Source organism: Notamacropus eugenii, chromosome 5 (genome assembly GCF_028372415.1).
Source record: "Notamacropus eugenii isolate mMacEug1 chromosome 5, mMacEug1.pri_v2, whole genome shotgun sequence".
NCBI classification, from domain to species: Eukaryota; Metazoa; Chordata; class Mammalia; order Diprotodontia; family Macropodidae; genus Notamacropus; species Notamacropus eugenii.
This window is the reverse complement of record NC_092876.1, coordinates 61277396-61291579: the sequence shown is the minus strand read 5'-3', so window position 1 is coordinate 61291579 and position 14184 is coordinate 61277396. Positions and strand designations below refer to the sequence as shown.

General features: G+C 42.9%; 1 protein-coding gene across 4 annotated transcripts in view; it reads left to right on the top strand.

Moving 5' to 3' along the window:
* Nucleotides 1–14184, top strand: part of ECE1 (endothelin converting enzyme 1) — a 173702-nt gene that overhangs the window by 138632 nt on the left and 20886 nt on the right. For all 4 annotated transcript variants that reach the window (XM_072609194.1, XM_072609196.1, XM_072609192.1 and 1 more), the window contains 5 exons: nt 2247–2389; nt 4736–4850; nt 9471–9581; nt 10832–10930; nt 12376–12453. In XM_072609194.1, the coding sequence (XP_072465295.1) occupies nt 2247–2389; nt 4736–4850; nt 9471–9581; nt 10832–10930; nt 12376–12453 (546 nt within the window). The remainder of the gene's footprint in view (nt 1–2246; nt 2390–4735; nt 4851–9470; nt 9582–10831; nt 10931–12375; nt 12454–14184) is intronic.

The window sequence follows — 14184 nt, the reverse complement described above, 5'->3', positions numbered from 1 at the left end:
GAAGACTGAAAGGGGACATGAGAGTGGTCTTCAAGAATCTCAAATACAAGAGGGATGAGACTTGTCCTGCTTGGTCCCCAGAAGCAGAATTGAGGACCAATAAGATAGAAGCCACAGGGAGGCAGGTTTCCACTCAAAGTCAGGGTAAGCTTCCTGCTGGTAAGAGATGGCCCAGCACAGGATGGGCTGGCAGGAGGCGCCCTCCCTTGAGGTGTGATGAGAGTCTAAGAGGCCTCTCATTGGAAGGGCCTTAGATGGGACTTCTTTAGGGATGTTCAAGACTCTGTGATCCTGAAGGGGACGGGAGGAGTCTGCTGCCAGAGTTGAGGTAGACAGTGATGGGGAAATGGAACGTGGTGAATAGAGCATGAAGTGGGCACGGGGTGAATGGAGGAGATGCCAGGTGCCAGACATGTCGCTGAGTTACAACTGATGGATCTTGGCAACTTAAAGACAGAAGAGTCAAAGATCACCCCTAAGGTTTTGCTGCTAGGGGATATTATCTCATCATGGGTAGAGGGGAAAGAGCTCTGGGTTTGGAATAAAGACCCAGGTTCTAATCTTGCCTCGGACACTTAGCCTTGTTGTTCAGTTGTGTCCAATTCACCTGAAAATTCACAGATTAAGAAACTGAGATTTCTTAAAAGAAAGATGAGATGCCTTGACCATGATTCTTCAGGTAATAAGTAGCAGAGTGGAAACCTCTGAGTACAAACTCAGCATTCTTTCCCCTGCCACCACTCCTAAGGACTGTGGTCACATGACCCCCATACTGAATTGCCTTCTGCCCTCCAGAACCACAAAACTAGTCCAGCAATACTAGAATGGGAATTCTGAACCTGGGGTCCTTCAGTTTGGTTTTGGTTTTTAATATTCAGATAACCATCAATATAATTGGTTTCCTTTGTAATCCAATGGATTTTCTTTTATGTATTTAAAAACATTATTCTGAAAAGGGGTCCATGAGGCTTTGCCAGTCTGCCAAAGGGGTCTGTGACACAGAAAGGTTAAGGTTAGAAATATTTGGAGCATAGAATGTCAGAACTAGGAGAGGTCTTAGAACAGAGTGTCAGAGCTGGAAGGGGCCTTAGGACACAGAATATCAGAGCTGGAAGAGGACTTAGAACACAGAATGTCAGAACTGGGAGGGACCTTAGAACACATAACGTCAAAGGTGGAGGGAGGCCTTAAAATAGGTAATGTCAACATAACTATTATGGAAGTGTTTTGCATGACTACACATGTATAACCTATATCAAATTGCTTGCCTTCTCAATGGCAGGTAGTGTGGGGAAGAGAAAGAATTTGGAACTCAAAGTTTTAAAAAGTGAATGTTAAAAATTGTTTTTAAATGTAACTGAAGAAAAATAAAACAGAAAATAAAAATTAAAAAAGAATAGATTATGTCAGGTCTAAGGGAGACCTTAAGAAAAGGGAAAGTTAGACCTGGGAGGACTCTGGAAGCACAGAATGTTAAGGCTGGGAAGGTCCTTAGAACACAGAATGTCAGAGCTGGAAGTGACCTTAGAAAATAGAATCTGAGAGAGCCCTGAGAATACAATGTCCGGGATGGAAGAGATCTCGGGAAGGGTGTCTTAACCTGGGGTCCATGAGCTTTTAAAAAATGTTTTGATAACTATATTTCATTTTCCTTTGTAACTCGGTATATTTTCTTGTATGCATTTAAAAACAGGATTCTGAGAAGAGATCTGTGGGCTTCCCCAAAAGGCCAAGAACTTATGGACTAGACAGATCCTCGGGGTTAAGGCATAGGTCCCAGGGCTCAGGCAGTAAGATGGATGATTTCACTACGTAGTCCTAGAATTGGGGTCTGGAATACTCTGACACTTTTCCTCGCTTTAGGGCAGGACAGGTAACTGATGATGAAAATATACCATCAACATTATCAATCACAAAGAGCCCTGGAATGAAACAATTTTCCAGCAGAGCCATTGAAGTGTGGGGCTGGACAAATTATCCCCAGTCCCGCCTGCCTCCTGTCTCCTCTGCCGCTTGGCTCCAGCTCCAATTAGGTGAGCCTGCCAAGTCCTGATGGTGCCAGGTGTTATTAAAACTACAGAAAGGTCTGCCAACCAGAAATCTCATTGGCAAGGCTTGGGAGGCCACAGTCAAGACTATAGGTCAGGAAAATTTCCTGTAAGCATTCATTCAGTGACAGTTTGCCCCCATGTGTGGTATGACAGGTGATTGGCCTACCAGTTTCACACCCTTGACTTTTCTTCCAGATTTTGGCACCTGCCATCAACTGGATGCCCTTTCTTTCGACCGTGTTCTACCCTGTGGAGATCAATGAATCAGAGCCTGTGGTGGTCTATGCCAAGGAATACTTGGAACAAGTCTCCAACCTTATCAACAACACAGACAAATGGTAAGGTGACTCCTGCCTGGGGATGCCAGGAAGGGGCTCACCCAGACAGCAGGTGACTCCTATCTGGCTGTCTTGTGCCTCTCAGTCTTGGCTAGGTAGGAATGAATCTAGTCTTTTGTAAATTTCACAGCACCATGACTGAATTGTTGTTACTGTAGCAAAGTGTAAGAGAAAGAAGTCTTACTTAGACACAAGAACTGGGTGCAAGTCCCATGTCTGTCAGCTGGGAGATCTTGGGCAAGTTCCTTTCCCTCTTGGTGATTGATCTTCCTTTGTACAGTGAAGGGTTAAGTTAGAGAATCTCTAAGGTCACCGAATCTCATAGGATCATAAAATTAGGGCCATACAGGTCAGCCCCCTCAGTGTACAGATGGCGAAACAGAGGTCTAGAGAGTAGACTTGTCCAGGGCCAGAGAGCCAGGGGATAAAAGAGCAGTAACTACATACTCAGTACTTCTACCGCAGGCCCCTGGAAGGACTTCAGAGCCCATCCAGTCAGTATCCAAATAGAAATCTCCTTCATGATTCCCTGTGAAATAGTTATTTGGCCTTATTTGAAGTGGAGCCTAACACCTCCCAAGGAATCCGATTTCACTCTAATTGTTAGAAAGTTTTTCGTGACATCAGGCTAAGATGTGCCTCTTGTAACTTCCACACGTTTCTTCTTCCATCTTTGACGTTCTGCAATTCTCTGCCATCAGACGGATGTGTGAGTGGCCCTCTAAATGAGGGCTTAGATTATCTTTAGCCAAAATGGTAATGGCTGCAGACAGAGGACCTATGGTCTGGGTGACTGAAGGAAGATCATGGAGTAGCTGGATGGTCAGAATTTCATCCTGATACCCTTCCTTGTGACTGTCTTCCCACTGCTAACCCCCTCATCCTCTACCCCTACTCATCCACTTTGATGTTGTAGAATAGCCATCATCTTCCCTTCCCCTGCCCCTCTGCTCAGGAGTAAGACTGAGCCAAGGATCCAGGATAATATATTGCAGTTATCAGACTATTTGTATCAATCCCACCTTTCCAGTCTTCTCAGACTTCACACCTTTCTGCCCATTCTACTACCTGGCCATACTGGCATTTTTGCTGCCCTCACACACTGTGTACTCCATTTCCCTGTTCAGTGTCTCTGCATGGAACACTCTTCCTTTTTCCTCTAGTTTCCTTGACTTCCTTCCAGACTCTGCTCAAATTAGGGGCAGCTAGGGGCCACAGTAGATAGAGCACTGAGCCTGCAGTCAAGAGAACCTGAGTTCAAATCCCGCCTCAGACACTTGCTAGCTGTGTGATCCTGGACAAGTCACTTAACCCGGATTGCCTCAAAAAAAAAAAGACTGCCCAAATTCCACCTAATGCAGGTACCCTATATCTCTCCCCACTGCTACCAGTGTCTGCCCTCCAAGGTTACCTTCTGTTTACTCTGTGTCTTATGTTTGCCTAGTTACTTGCATACATGCTATGTTCCCCATTAGACAGTGAGCTCCTTGAGGACAGGGACTGTGTTTTTGCTTTTCTTTGTATGCTCAATGATTAGCATAGTGCATGAAGACACATAGTGAAAATGATTAATAAATCGATTGACTGGGTGAGATCTACAGGGACATGGGGGATGAACAGGAGGTTCAAGTACATTAGATCTATAGGGCAACTAGATGGTGCCATATTACATAGAATGCTGGGCCTGGAGTCAGGAAGACTCATCTTCCTGAGTTTGAATCTGGCCTTAGACACTTACTTAACTGTGTGACCCTTGGCAAGTCACTTAACCCTGTCTGCCTCAGTTTTCTCATCTGTCAAATGAATTGGAGAAAGACATGACAAACCACTCCAGTATCTTTGCCAAGAAAACTCCAAATGGGGTCACAAAGAGTCAGACATAACTGAAAAACAACTGAGCAATTACTGTCAAGTATTAAGTGCCTACTATGTGCCAGGCTAGGTATACAAAGACAAAAATGAAATCATCCCAGCCCTCAAGGAGCTAGTTATAATCCTCTCTCTGGGAAGAGGGTTATAACCTAGACACAGATACATAACTACAAAGCAATTGGGGAACGGCAGGACACCTAAAACATTCTGGAAGAACCCTTGAGGAGATAGCATCTGAGCTGAGCCTCCAAGGCAGCTAGGAGTTCCATATAAACCAGTCAGTTGGTAGACATTTATTAAGCACCTAATGTGTGCCAGGCAATGGAGACACAAGGACAAAAAGTGAGACAGCCTCTTCTCTCAAGCATCTTACATTCTAACATACCCCTCACATTCAGAATGAATAAGATTTCATAGAGGCAGGAGCATCTGAAGGCCCTTCTGACTCCCCACATTCTCTCCTCTTTCCAACAGCCTCCTGAACAACTACATGATCTGGAACCTGGTGAAAAAAACTAGTTCTTTCCTGGATCAGCGCTTCCAGGATGCCGAGGAGAAATTCATGGAAGTGATGTATGGGACCAAGAAGGTGAGTGGTGGAGACATCTTCTCTTACGAGGGAGGGAAGTCCTTCAGGCTCAGCTCAGGCTCCAACTGATCCTGCCTCAGTCATCCTGAGGCTGATGATGGAGAAAGCACCCAGGGCTTCCAGCCAGTGGATTTGGGGTCAGATCTTAGCTCTACTGGTTACTATATGAGCCTCATTTTCCTCTTTCAGTCCAATCCAGGAAGCTAAGTACCCTTCATGTGTAAAACAAGGATCAGCCTTCTGTAGAGCATAGAGTCAAGAATGCCTCAGGTCAAGTGCTATCTCTGACACATATTGGTTGCCCAGAAGACTAAGACTAAATCTTAATCATCTAGATTACTCAGTGGATAGGGCACAGGACCTGGAGTGAGGAAGACCTAAGTTCACCGGCCCCAGACAATCAGTAGTTGTGTGACTCTGGACAAGACACGTAATTTCTATCTGCCTCAGTTTCCTCTTCTATAAAATAGGAATAATAATAGTACCTCCTTTTCCAGGATTGTTATGAAGGTAAAATGAGATAATATTTGTAAAGGGCTCTGTAAACTTTATAGCAATTTGTAAGTGCTGGCCATTATTTTTACAATTTATGCTAGCTATTATTTTTTACAAGCATTTATTATCTCTCCCTCCCTTTCTCCTCCTATCCCCCTTCCCAGTTGAACAATAATAAAATAAAATCTTCATAACAAACATTCCTAATCCAGGGAAAAACTAGTCTCCATATTGGCCATGTCCAAAAATAGATACCTCATTCTGTATTTTAAGTTTATCACTTTCTCTGGCAGGAGGTAGGTAGCATGTTTCATCTTCAATCCTCAGGATACAGGGCTTCAATTTGCATTACTCAGAGTTCTAATATCTTTCCAAGTTGTCTTTCTCTGTACGGGCATTGTCATTTTACCAATGGTGCTCCTTTCCCTCTGCATCAGTTCATAGACCTCTTCTCAGTTTTCTCTGTAACTCTCCCTATGGTCATTTGTTGTGATGCAACAATATTCCTTTACATTCGTATACCACAGTTTGTTTAGCTCTTGGTCAGTAAGTGAAAATCCCCATTGTTTCTGGTTTGGGGCTGCTACAAAAAGGGCTGCTATGAGTTTTTTGTGCATGTAGGTCCCTTCTTTCTTGTATCTCTTTGGGAAATAGGCCTAGGAGTGGGTGTTTGACCCTTGATGGGTCAAAGAGTATGCAGACTTTAGAGTGGGGTGTAGTTAGTCCTAAATTCCAAGCACTGAATTTTACATGGAACCTTTCCTATTCTTCCCATCTGCCAGAGCCCTCCCTTCCAGACTATCTTGTACTTAATTATTTTGTCTATATTTTCTGTATATTCTGTATATATTTGTCTATATATTCATTTTCTTCATATTTATTCTGACTGCACTGATACATGTATGTGCTGTCTCACCATCAGAATGTAGTCTCCTTGAGATTAGGGATCAAGTCATTCCTTGGAACCCCAGCCCGCAACAAAGTGCCTGCGACAAAATAGGTGCCTGATAAGTGTTTGTGGAATGATTACATTGCTGGAGAGTCACTGTGGTATGCTGAATAGAGCAAAGGACTTGGAGTCAGGAGACCCCAGTTCAAATCCCACTTCAGACACTATCTCTGTGTGATCATGGACAAGTCTTAATTTCTCAGAGACTCAGTCTTCTTATCTATAAAATGGGCATAACACTTGGAGTTAGGGGTCTGTCGAGGGTCTTGTTCTGCGGAAAGCATTTTCTTTCCACCACCGCTCAATGAGTGTGACTTTCTGTCATTATTTTTTCCTACTCAGGACATAACTCTGCTTCTCTTGTCTCTGTCTGAGTTTTCCTCCTCCAGATTGAGGCTGAGCCTCTCTCTTGAGACAATACAGGCCTGGATAAGAGCAGGCACTGAATGACCGGAAGGGGGTCTCTCAGAGCCAGGCCCTCAAGGGCGGGAAAACTTTCCTCCTCTTCCTCTGATCTCATTGTCTAGCCATTTCTCGACAGGAAAAGGATAATCAAAATAAATAAAATGGCTTCCAAGGTTTCCTGGCGCACTTCTAACAGTCCTGTTCTGTAGCATTTGGGGCTATAAGGAGTGATGAATTAACAATAGGAGCCCACAGAGGCCACAGAGGGTAGAGCAGGCCTGGGAGTCCAGAAGAAAGACTTGGGTTAGAACATACCTCTGATGTGCACTGACTGTGCGACTGTGGGCAGGTGCTTCACCTATGCCTGCCTTGGTTTCCTCATCAGTAAAATGGGGATAACCTCCCAGGGAAGGCTTGAGTGAAATAAGATTTATAAAGTGCTTTGCAAACCTTAAAGCACTGTATTCATGTGAGCTATTATTGTCATTGCTGTTAGTATTTCTGTAGCTTCTTAGAAAGTTTACAAAGTGCTTTCCATTCTCATAGACTGTCTCACTGGGACTTCTCTGTATGCCTGTGACTTCGGCAGTGCAAGTGTTGAGATCCCCATTTTACAAAAGAGCATCTTTGCTCTCCCCCAGCTGGTCCCCTGGCTAGTCTCTGGGTACATCATTCCATCTCCTACTTCTGCCCTGAATGCCTGGAATGCTCTCACTCTCTCCTCATCACCACCCCCGGGACCATTTCCTATGGGTGTGATCCAATCTTGTCTGACTCTCCATGACTGCATTTGGGATTTTTTTGACAAAGATGCTGGAATGGTTCATTATTTCCTTCTGCAACTTGTTTTACATTTGAGAAAACTGAGGCAAACAGGGTTTTTCCCAGAGTCACACAGCTAGTAAGTGTCTGAGGCTGGATTTCAACTCAGGTCTTCCTGACTCGAGATCCAGTGCACCACCTAGCTGCTACCTCCTTAAAGAAGACTTCACCGGTTCCCCAAATGTTCCCCCTGGCTCCCCCTCCCAGCAAAAAATGATCACTGTGCATTTATTTTGCATGTATTCTGTATGTAGTTATCTGTTGAATTGTAGTTATGTAGTTATCCCTGAAGTAAAATATAAGCTCATTGAGGGCATATACTGTCTCACTTTTCCTTTGTATTCCCAGTGCCTAGCACATAGTAGATGCTTAATAAATGCTTATCAGATGGTTACCAGAAGGAATTTATAGTTTAAGAAATGTATTTCCCAACAAGGGCACAAGCAACTGCATTTTTTTTCGAAACTTTTCCCAAACCCAATAAAAACTGATTGTAGGCAGAGGCAACAAATGGCACAAATTCAAGTTAGGAAAAATCTGTCCATGTGAGTTCTTTCGAAGAAGATCTGGACGTCATAGTGGATATGAAACTTACCATGACACTGCCACATATCTCTCCAACTGTAGCCACAGGCATGTGTAGAACAGAATGAAAGAGTCTGGGATGATGCAACCTAGGGAACAGAGAGTAGAAGCAGCCTTCAAGTATAAAAGGAAGTCATCCCAAAAATGGCTTTTCAAGACTAAAAATTTAAAGATGAGTTTAAGAACGTAAAGATGAGAAATGTGAGTTAGCTTAAAAGAAGAATCTCTTGACTGAAATTTGGGGACCATCAACATGGTCACTAAAAAAGACAACGGAGGTCTCTTCAAAAGTACTTTTTTTCCTTTCTTTTCTTTCTCTCTTTCCATTCCTTCCTTCCTTCCTTTCTTTTTGGAAGCAATAGGGATCCACATTTGAATTCAGGGCCTCCTGTGTTCTGTGCTCTATGGTGTCACCCATCTGCCCCCTAAAATACCTTTAATGATATCAGTTCTCATCTATGTGGATTGCTGTCTGTAACCCTGAATGAAATGACCTTGAAGTTTATAATTTAGAATAGATAGAAATCTTAGGGACCAACTAGTTCATTCACCTTATTTCATAAACTGAGCCCCAGAGAAGGGATGCAGTTTGCCCAGTGTCACACAGTTTGTAAATACCAGAGCTCTTTCTACTGTATCCCATTGGTTCAAGGCCCTTTTCCTCTCAAGGATTCTGTGACCATGTATTTCAGATGTCTAAAATGCCCCTTATTGATTCCAAAAGTGTTTTGTTTTGTTTTTTTAATGTTGCCTAAAGAACACATGGTGCGCTAGGGGGACCATAGTGTGCAGAGTACCAGGCCTGATCTCAGGGAGACTCATGTTCCTGAGTTCAAATCCTATCTCAGACACTTCCTAGCTGTGTGTCCCTGGGTAAGTCACTTCACCCTGTTTGCCTTAGTTTCCTCATCTATAAAATGAGCTGGAGAAGGAAATGCAAAAGCTCCTCCAAGTGTCTTCTCCAAATGGAGTCGCAGAGAGTCAGGCAAAACTGAAAATGACCAAACCACAACAAAAAGTGCATAAGAAATGCATGTCCTGTCTGGAGCAGTTTACATTGGGAAGGAGAAATAGAATGAAGAGAAGACCAGAATGACACCGCTGTGTTAGAGTCAAGTCCAGAGAAGATGATTAAACTCAGATCAGACAAGCCCAGGTTCATGGATTGAGAACTTTCAGGGATCCTAGAGGTTATCTTGTCTGATCTCCTCATTTTACAGATGAGGAAACTTGAGGTCATTCAGGTAAGTGGATATCGGCGGTGGGATTTGAACCCAGCTTCTCTGACTCTGTCCAACACTCTTTCCACATCACCACACTTCCTCTAGACTGGAGTTATTTACTGCCTCATTTTGCATTCACAGACATGCCTTCCACGATGGAAGTTTTGTGTGAGCGACACAGACAACAACTTGGGCTTTGCTTTGGGTGCCATGTTTGTGAAAGCCACCTTTGCCGAGGACAGCAAGAATATAGTAAGTCCTGCGCCTGGGGGACAGCTCTCCGCTGTCACTCGTGCAAAGTTCCTCCCCATAGGCTTGAAGCTTCTTCCTCATCCAGTGTGCCCTCATTCTCCTCCTCTCCAGGTTTTTTGACACCTTTTCTGTGCATTCACCAAAATGCTATTTTCCTAAACGTCAAATCAGTTGTGTTGTTTTTCTCTGGAGTCCTTGGCCTTGCATTCCTGCCTCCATGTTCAGCTTTTCCATTGGTACTGCTGAACTTTACAAACTGGGCACTAGTCAGGGATAATCATTGGGTGCCCTGTGGCTCAGCTTAAGCCCAAAATGTGTCTCCTGGACTTTTCATGGAATAGAAAGTATCAGAACTAGAAGATATCTTCAAATAGAGAAGTCCAGACCTGAGAGGTTCCTTAGGACCTAGAAGTTCAGAACTGGGAAGTACCTTGGGACAAGGATGTTAGAAATAGAAGAAACCTGAGAAGATGGAATGTTAGAGAATTCAGAGCAGGTAAAATGTAAGCACCTTGAAGGCAGGCATAGCTTCTTTTTCTGTCCTTGTGTCCTTAGCATCTAGTACAGAACATGCCAAATAAAAGGCACTTGATAAATACATATTGGATTGAATTAAATGAATTTAATTGAATTTTACTGAGTTTTTAATTGAAGCCAAATTAGAAAAGAGGAGGTCAAAGCTGAAAGGGATTTGGCATCATCAATTGCCAGGGATGGGAGTTTTCACAGATAGGAAGGATTTCAGAACACAGAGTCAGAGCTGGAAGGAGCCTGAGAACAGAAAACGTTAGAGTTGAAAGGAACCTTAAAGGTCCTCATTACAGAGGGTCATCACTGTTTTTGTGCCCTGGATCTCTTGGTACTCAGGCTGGTGTAGCCTACATACCCTTTCTCAATAATGCTTTTAAACGCATAAATTAAAAGATAATATATAGGATTCCTTTGTCACATAGGATGACAAAGAAAACCAATTACATTGATATACAATTATCAAAATACTTTTTAAAAGCAAGTTCACAGACCCTGGGTTAAGAACCCCTGATATAATCAAAGTATATGGCTTTCTCATTTTACAAAAGAGGAAACTGTCTCGAGAAATGACTTGCCCAAGGTCCTACCTCTCCGGAGGCAGAGTCTCTCTGCAAAGGTTGAGACTATGCCCAGATGTTAACCTCCCTGCTCATAGAATGTCTTTCCTCCCATTGTGCTGGCTCTGCCGGCCTCCACTAATATCTGTCTGTATTCCCCAGGCCAGTGAAATGATCTTGGAGATCAAGAGAGCGTTTGAAGAAAGCCTGACCACCCTGCAGTGGATGGACGAGGACACACGGAAATCAGCCAAGGAAAAGGTAATTCGTGCCTCAGAAGCCATATCTAACCCATAGGCATCTAGCTGGTAAAGTGGATTAAGCACTGAATGAGTCATGAAGATGAGAATTCAAATCCTACCTCAGACACTTGGCTCTGGACAAGTCATTTAGCATTTGTTTGCCTCAGTTTCCTCATCTATAAAAAGGGAGTAATGATAGCACTTATTTCCCAGAGTTGTTGTAAGGATAAAATGATACAACTTTTGTAAAGCACTTTCGTACATCTTAAAGCCCTGTATAAATGCTAATAATAGTAGTAGCAGTAGTAGAAAGAAGGAATCTTTGTTGCTGCTCAGTCATGTCTGACTCTTCACGTCGCCATTTGACGTTTTCTTGGCAAAGATACTGCAGTGGTTTGCCATGTCCTTCTCCAGGAAGGATTTTGCGTATGGGGAAACTGAGGCAAGTAGTTAAATGACTTGCCCAGGGTCACACAACTAGTAAGTATCTGAGGCTGTATTTGAACTCAAGATGAGTCTTCCCGACTCCAGGCCTAGAGCTCTGTGCGTTATAGTGTATATGAAATTCTAAAGTCTCTATTAGATAAATTCAGCTTTTAAAAATTACATATTAAATTAAACATGGTTTAAAAGGTGGCTCTGTTTGTGGGCCCTTCTGAACACCCTTCTGCTTTCTCCCATGTATATTTAAGTATTTCACAGACATTTTTCTTTCTTCCCTTTTTCAGTCTCTATCACCACCCTTTCTACCTCTCCAACAACCATCTCCTCCATCAAATAATAAGGTTCTCCCTTATTAAAAAAAATATGCAACATTGAGGAAAACAAATTTCCAAATTGGACGTGTCTGAAAACATATCTGCATCTTCATGCTGTCTCTGTCAGGAGGCAGGCTAGCTTATATCATCATGGGTCCTCTGGAGCTATCATCACATTGATCAGAATTCTCAAGTCTGGGTTGTTTTCCTTTATGACATTCTAGTCGTTGTATAAATGGTTGTTCTGGTGCTGCTTGCTTCTCTTTGCACCAGTTCATGAGTCTTCCTGAATTTCTCTGAATCTGTTCCTTTTGACATTTCTTGTGGCACAATAATATTCCACTACATTCACATACATTAATTTGTTTTGTACTTCAGCGTCAAGGCCACAATTTGAACCTGCTTTCTCTGATCCCAGCCCCATTGTTCTGTATGCTAAAACAACAATTTTTCAACTTTTTGGTCCCAAGATGCTTTACGTTCTTAAAAATGATTGAGGACCATCCCCCAAAGAGTTTTTGTTTATGTGGGTTGTATTTATCAACATTTACCATGTCTTAGAATTATTATGAAAAAAGTTTTGACTTCGAAGACCTCTTAATGAGTTCCCTGGACCACATTTTGAGAACAGCTGCCCTCCGCCAAGGTGTCTACAGCTGAGCACTGTTAACACTGAACATGTCCCATTGTTTGCCTCCCAAACCAGGCAGATGCAATCTACAATATGATCGGTTACCCCAACTTCATCATGGATCCCAAGGAGTTGGACAAGGTCTTCAATGATGTGAGTTGGCTTCATGATTCTTCACTGTGTTGGAAACTTTCTTTTGCACTATCCTGTCTGGGGCTGCCTCTCCCAGGGTAGACTAAGGAGGTAGAGATAGGATTGTACCCAAAGGCTGTACATTCAGTAGCTATTCAAAATTGGGGCCATACAATTCAACTTTCCTTTATTCAGAACCTACTGCGTGTAGAATATTATGCCAGGCACTAGAAGAGACAATTTATAACAGTCATTGTCCCTGCTTTCATGGAACTCACATTACGGTAGCAGAGGCAGCTCTAATATACAGCATTACCTGTGTGCATCAGAGACGTGCAAACCTCACCGAGCACAATCCTCTACAAGGTGCAGGGTGGAAGGTCATTACCAGTGGGGTCTCAAGAAAGGATTCCTGGGTGAGGTGACATTTGAGTTGTTCTCCAAAGGATGAGGAAGAACTTGATAAGTGAAGAGGCCACTGGGGAGGGGCAGGAAGGGGCGGACTCTGCATTCCAAGCTTTGGCGCAGCCATTTCTAGACAAATCAACCCGCTTTGGTATTTGAAGACTGAGCAGGCACACAGACCATTCAGAGAGGTGGTGGCCTGTTACTAGAAGTCTCTATGTGGAGTCTGGATGATTTGATGAGGATGTTGCAGAGGAAATTTCTGTTCAGGTACCCAGTGGATGAAATGACCTCTGAGGCTGCTTCTGATTCAGCATCTCAATCCTCACCTCCTCCAATCCACTTGAATAACTCCCTAGAACCATAAGCCTCCTTTAGAGGGGTTGAGCAGGATGAATGAATTCCCATGACTTTATTGTAAGTGATCAGAATTTCCTGAAGGTTTGGGGTGTTTGAAAAAATAGGAACCAGGTCCCCAAAGGGCATTATTGGGATGGCAAGAGTTTGGCTCCAAAGATGCCCAGGACAGAACCATCCCTTTAGTTCCTAGAAACATCTCCCCTCCCAGCCTCTCAGAACTTGAAGTTGGGACTTGAACTTGAAATTTTAAAGGGCCAGAGCAAATCAGGTCCAACTTCTAAAGCACAGTGTCCTTTGAATTTGAGGAACCAGGAGCTATCTGATATATATTTTGTGTTGATCACAAACCACAGTCAGAATATCTGGTAAATCTTCCTTTTAAACTGAACCTTAAGCTGAAATATTTCCCTAGAAGAAATATTTGTATTTCACCTATGCCTTAAATTCTGTGATGACTTACAGTAACCAATTATTGGTTTGATTTTGTAATCATGCTTCCTAAAAATATTATGCAATTTTTAATTTAAATCAAATGTCAAATGCTTTACCAGCACCTGGGTTTATTATGTTGTCCACAGTATCAACTTACTTTTCCTGTCTCACAATCCAACCGAAAATGGAAAATGAACTTTGTCTGGCATGACTTGTTCTTAGTCAACCTAAACTTTTTCCTAGTGATCATCTCATTCTTTTTTAAATGCTCACAAACTATTTACTTACTATAATTCATTCTATCATTTGAGCATAATTTGGAAACTTTTTCCTTTAGAATATTTCAAGGTAGCCTGGGATGTGGCATACAAGACCTGGGAATGCCTGCTTTAGGCTGTCTCCAACTCCTGATATGTTCTCCTTCCTTATTTCCACTTCCTGGCTTTCTTTAATACTCAGCTCAAATCCCATCCTCCACAAGAGACCCTTCCTGGTCTCTGGCACTGTTAGCACCTTCCCTCTTATTTATTTATTTGCTTGTTTGTTTGTTTACCT